Genomic DNA, 6,196 nt, shown 5'->3' with positions numbered 1-6,196 from the left:
TCAATGCTCTTTTTAGATAATAAATAATAATTAAAAGTCTGACATATCGGGGGGTGAGTGTCGGCGATACAGGAAAGATGTCGGATACTAAGTTTTATTCCAAGGGTTATGTGGTGTTTTGTTGGCTTGTAGCAGCAGTTGGAGGCCTAATGTTTGGTTACGATATTGGAATTTCAGGTTTTTATTATTATTTATTATTATTATATATTTCTTTCACAGTACTTTTGAATGACAAAAATCTGTGATTTATTGAAAAAATCATGATTAAATAATGATTTTAACAGTTGTTGATCAAATTACGATTCTTTTCAAAAGGAAAAAATAACCAGAATTATTTTTTATTTTAACATTTTTTAAATATTGTTTTTTCATTTAATATATAAATATTTTTTTTATACTTAAAATAATTTTTTTTACTCTTTAATTTATTCGATGTTTTTCCGAATTTTGCCTCTATTTTTTCAAAGCTTTCTCTTTTTGAATTATTCCCGAACCCCGACTTTGTCACTATGGATGGGTTGTGCATTTTTCATCATTTTCAAATCCAATGGCTAAGATTTAACCAACAAGCTTACATAGATCAATTTATGGTGATCCCAATGTCAGTGGGTTAGTAGGCCAGGGTAGGTGTAGAAATTAGGACCATGGATTTAAAACTTGTTGTTCGTAGACAATATCTAGTTGTCTTGTATGAGTCAAACCATTCAACTTGGTTTATAATTATTTATTCATATGTGTTTATATAAAATTAATTAAAATTTTTACAAAATTAATTAGATTAGAAGATGTTTGATCATAAAATCATATTTTATTTGGATAACATGATCACACACCCCACAAGGGGGAAGTTGGCATAACCATGTCTAGGGGCCGAGCCAGGATTGTCTATGTTGAGAGTAGCTAATACACTTAAAAAAAAAATTTGTGGGATCAATAGCAACGGATTTTTTAATTTATCTCAATAGTTGCTAAATCCTTATAATTATTAAAAATTCTTGTTCCGTGCAGTTCCCTCACAATAAATCTGCCCGACCATGCCACACTCAGAGTGTGAAAAACACTTATCATCACCTAATCATAATAGAAAAGACTATTTATGATTTAACCTCATAAGATATGAATCCCATTCTCATTAAAAAAAAAAAAAGAAGATATTTATAAAATTACTATTGTACAACAACAATTAACAAGAGAATTCATACTTTTTTTTTGAGTTGTGATAATTTGACGCCCCCCTCTGACATATGCTCCCATCACAGAATTGTAGATCATTTGCCTAGAGATACAAAAGAAAAAAAAATTATGATTCCATGTATCCCAAGGAAAATGATCTACGGTTCAACGATGGGGCGTAGGGGTGCGTATGTCAGAAGGGGGTGCCAGAAAATCATTAGTCTTGTTTTTTTTTTTTTCACTGTAGAATTGACAATAAAAATAAATGTTTAAAGATGCAAATATGACAAATAGACTGTTTTGGAGATTGTTATAATTTGATTTATTGTGATATTGATACCTCCTATTGCAAATTTTGGCATGTTTTTAGGTGGAGTGACAGCTATGGATGACTTCCTATTGAAATTCTTCCCCGCTATCTATAGAAAGAAACAATTAGCACATGAAGACAACTATTGTAAGTTTAATAACCAAAAAGTTCAGCTGTTCACATCTTCTCTGTATTTCGCCGCTCTTTTCGCCAGCTTCTTTGCTTCGAAGGTTTGCACCAAGTATGGTCGAAAGTTGACAATGCTAACTGCATCGGTCTTCTACTTGGTCGGTGTTGTATTGAATGCAGCAGCCTCCAATCTCTCAATGTTGATCATAGGAAGGATCCTTCTTGGTGTTGGTGTTGGATTTGGTAACGAGGTACAAGTGCAACACTAGTAAAGACATTTAGTTCTGAATCAAACTTAACACCGGATTCTAGAATCAGATTATGGGAAAGTGTGGGATTTCTAGAATCCAAACCAACACTTTAGTAGCATAAATTGATTAAAAGAAGTTGAAAACATATTATATGTGGGGAATGCTAATGTTCAACACCTCGTAAGGATGGTAACATTCTCCACCACATTTTTTTTCTTCCAATAATAGTTCTTCCCATTTTGTCTTTTAAGTAAAAAAATAAGGGTATATTAGTCTTTTACATAAAAAAAAATGCATTCATTGTAAATGTCTTTGGTAAATGTATTTATTATGTTGGCATTGATTGTCAAAATATTTATTAAAAAAAATATTTAAATCAAAAGACTAAAAATCCCTTAGTATTTATTATGTAAAAGACCAACTAATGACTGTCTTTTTCACTAAAAGACAAAATACATAGGTGTATTATTGAAAAGTGAATTTATTGAACAATACTAACATCCAATGAGTTATATATATATATATAGGAATTCTAACTAAATAGACTCAAAAATTCCTTGCAGTCAGTTCCTCTATTTCTATCTGAGATTGCTCCAACAAAATTTCGAGGCGCGGTCAATATTCTCTTCCAACTCTTTGTGACAATTGGCATTTTAGTTGCAAACCTAATTAACTTCATGTGTTCAAAAATTCACCCATGGGGCTGGAGGTTAGCCTTGGGCCTAGCAGGTGTGCCTGCCTTAATTCTATTCTTGGGTGGCTTTTTGATACCCGACACTCCAACAAGCCTCATTGAGCGCGAAAAGCTTCAAAAGGGTAGAACAATACTTGAGAAGATTAGACGTACAAAGGACGTCGATGCCGAGTATGATCAGATTGTACTTGCTAGTGAAATGGCACGACAAGTGAAGAAACCATTCACGGAACTCTTGAAGCCTGTGAGCCGCCCCCCCCTTGTCATTGGTATATTGATACAAGTTTTCCAACAATTCACAGGGATCAATGCTATTATGTTCTATGCACCCGTACTATTTCAAACCGTTGGATTCAAGAGCGATGGCTCATTACTATCATCTGTCATTACGGGGCTTGTTAATGTAATAAGCACATTAATCTCGATTTACACTGTCGATAAGTATGGGAGAAGAAAATTGCTTCTTACTGCGTGTGTCCAAATGTTTATCACTCAGGTAATATATTTTGCTTTTTTTTTTTTCTTCACTTCAACTGGATTTTGCTAAGATCAGATTTAATTAATCAAATGGTTAGGATCATCTGTTGAGACCATTACTTGCCCAAGGATTTGTTGGATTTTGAAATCTAAAATTACTTGTAGAGATAATAGAATTACTATTTTATCTCACATTTTCTCTTGAAAACCTTATCATAGAAGATATCTATGGTGAACAATATGAATCCTATTTTGCCATTAAACTTTGTCTCATTCAAATATGGAGTTATTCCATCATTTGTAACACAAATTAATTTAGATTTCAAAATGTTGCAGTGTGCGATCGGAGCGATTCTTGCAGCAGATTTGGGACCTACAGACTCTTTGGGAAAAGTAGAAGCATTGATCGTGGTATTGCTTGTATGTCTCTATGTTATGAGCTTTGCATGGTCATGGGGACCTTTGGGTTGGTTGATACCAAGTGAAACCTTCCCTCTTGAGACAAGAACAGCGGGTTACGCTTTTGCAGTTAGCTCCAACATGCTTTTTACCTTCATCATAGCACAAGCATTCTTATCGATGTTGTGCCATATGCGCGCCGGTATCTTTTTCTTCTTTGCTGCATGGATTCTAGTTATGGGATTATTTGTGCAGTTTTTGTTGCCTGAGACGAAGAACATACCAATCGAAGCTATGGTCGAGAGAGTCTGGAAACAACATTGGTTTTGGAAGAAATACATGATTGATCATGATGGTAACTCAAAGCAGAAAAATGTTGAAAGTGGATTATAAAGATGATCCTGTCTGGGTAATTTTTGTTTTGTTTGAACTTCACTTCTGTACGGGAAATAATGGCATTGTTTAACAGAAATAATTGTTTTGAGATAAATATCTTAGCTTGGATCAAATTCCATCCAAATTATTTGAATAAAAATAATTATGTTGTTTCTTTATATTTGAATCCATTTTCCAGAAGGACCAATGAGAATGTGCAACCATAGTTAAAAAGTCGGGATTCGATGATTATGTTTAATTCGTAAAAATTTCAGGGATCATACAAATAATTTTTCATGATTCAATCTCCCCAAAAAAACCCTATCTTTTTCTTGAGATTAATTGGCAAATCACAGATTAATTAGTCGATTTAATCAGTTGGTCCTTATTCGAATAATTCTTCCAAAATTTGTGGCAGTGTGAACAAGTAGGGCTGTTAATGACTATCAGCTAGGCTAAATGATTCAATCAGGTAAATTTCAAGATTGGGTCTAAGATCATGTAAGTTTGGGTGGTTTATCTGATCGGGTCTGAATCTTACAAAATTGAAACGATATTGAGTTCGAGTTTGTATCGTATCTAAATCTAATGGGCCTAGCTACCATGGAATCAATTCGGATTTATCACAATCTGATGGTAAAATTTACACTCTTTGACTCTTGCATCAACTTCTTTTCTTCTCCAAATGGAGCATAAGTAGGGGTACAAGAGATTTAAGCTAAGAAATATATTTCTACTCAAGATATCTTAGATTCAATGCAAGGCCATTATTGTTACACACTTGAGTGATCTTTTATACTAAATGAGGACAATATTACATTTGAGCACTAGATTCAATCTTGAGCGATTCTAAGTCTTCAAATTAAATAATTTTTATTATTGAATCAATGCATAGTTTATTATTTTGAAAAAAAAAAATTTGCCCGCATCCCTTGTGCGGGCATGTTGTGTAAATGTCTTGAATTCTGTTGTGCTACGCAGAGTTGCGGGGTGTAGAGCGAACACTATTGATTTTATAAATAAAGATTCTAGGATTGTAAAACGTATGAAAAAATAGTGATTATTCTTGTTCTGTTCTGTGGACACGTAAACCCTGTGTTTTTTGCAATTTTGTCTCTTTGCTATTTTTTCACACCCCATCCTCAATCAATTGAGATGAAAAGTTTCTTCTTGCGTTAATTAGGTACTCGTGCTTTTAAAATCTTAATGAGATTTAGATGAATAATAAGACGAGTTTATACTATCCTTCATATAATTTATATATTAAAAAATAATAATTAAACCAATTTTTATATTATATAATCTATTTGCATCTCAAGTTGACATGTACACAATAGCTATCTTGATTTATAGTCCGTTTTTTTCTTCACCATGGGAGCTTTGTACCAACCAAAAAAACGAGGAAGAAAAAGAAAAAAAAAAAAAAACTCCAACCAACATCAATAAATCACCAATCAGAGTAATTTTTTATGTATGGGTCCTCAAATTGCTTGAAAAATGTTCATGGGTCAGTGAACCCTGCACTCAGAAGAATTATAATGATAAAATTGAATAATATATAAATTAAAAAGAAATATAGCAAAAAATGTTAAACTTACAAAAATTATCTAACTTAAATCAAGTAATTTGGTTAGGTCCAATTTAGATCACAATTTAATGAAAGTAAAATGATTCGAATATGATTTTAGCTAATAAGATCAAAGTAAGATTTGGATACGGATCCAGATAAAAAAAAATCAGATCTAAATATGAATAACTCAAATCGGAGTATCTGATCAACCCGAACCCACCCCATTTAAGCCATACTTTTCACACTGGCCAAGAATTATCTTTGTAACAGAAATAGGCTCATTTAAAAAGAAAGATCTTACTAACGGGCACACATTAAAGGGCAATAAATACACTTTAGAAATTAGATTTTATACCGAAAATACCCTTTAAAAAAATCTTTTTTTACTAAAATAGTGTCAGATATTTTTAAGGAGCATTTATTTCTCGTTAACGTGTGTCCTAAAAAAGAAATGAGAGAGAGCAATCCGCATGTTTCATGCATCTTATCTTTTCCGGAGATTCATACAAATTTTCTCAAACAACAATTTAAGGAAAGAAAAGTCAAATTTGTGTAAATTTCCATAGAAGTCAAAGACGACTCGCACAATTCCTTTATTTCTTTGGACGGTCAAACTAGAAGGTCACCATGAAATGTTACTTGCCCTTCCTATTAACTCTGAATCTGAGTTGACTCATCCAATATTTTTAAAATTTCTTGATTTGATAATTCTTTGACATAAAATAATTAATTTTAAGGGTGAATTACTATTTCGTGAGTTGAAAATGAGTTATTTACGATTCTGGGTCACTGTTAATTTTAATTATCAAAACGTAAAT

At 32.5% G+C, this 6,196-nt stretch overlaps 1 protein-coding gene across 1 annotated transcript; it reads left to right on the top strand.

Annotated features, from left to right (window-relative positions):
* Nucleotides 1-3,987, top strand: LOC147383200 (sugar transport protein 8-like). Its single transcript, XM_086429321.1, has 4 exons — nucleotides 1-177; nucleotides 1,544-1,863; nucleotides 2,427-3,053; nucleotides 3,371-3,987. Exons 1-4 carry the CDS (start codon nucleotides 78-80, stop codon nucleotides 3,824-3,826), a joined length of 1,503 nt encoding a protein of 500 aa, XP_086285447.1. The 5' UTR covers nucleotides 1-77; the 3' UTR covers nucleotides 3,827-3,987.
* Nucleotides 3,988-6,196: the final 2,209 nt, after the last annotated feature.

This window comes from Akebia trifoliata, chromosome 16 (genome assembly GCF_017979445.1).
Source record: "Akebia trifoliata isolate Shusen 1 chromosome 16, ASM1797944v1, whole genome shotgun sequence".
Lineage (NCBI taxonomy): Eukaryota > Viridiplantae > Streptophyta > Magnoliopsida > Ranunculales > Lardizabalaceae > Akebia > Akebia trifoliata.
The sequence above is the reverse complement of the archived record's forward strand: the minus strand, read 5'-3'. Positions and strand labels throughout refer to the sequence as shown.

What these genes read in the sequence shown, in the direction of transcription:
- LOC147383200 (XM_086429321.1), top strand. Translation starts at nt 78, where the DNA reads ATGTCGGATACTAAGTTTTATTCCAAGGGTTATGTGGTGTTTTGTTGG. An exon ending in GTGTTGGATTTGGTAACGAG is followed by an intron (nt 1,864 to 2,426) that starts GTACAAGTGCAA and finishes AATTCCTTGCAG; the next exon opens with TCAGTTCCTCTATTTCTATC. An exon ending in TCCAAATGTTTATCACTCAG is followed by an intron (nt 3,054 to 3,370) that starts GTAATATATTTT and finishes AAAATGTTGCAG; the next exon opens with TGTGCGATCGGAGCGATTCT.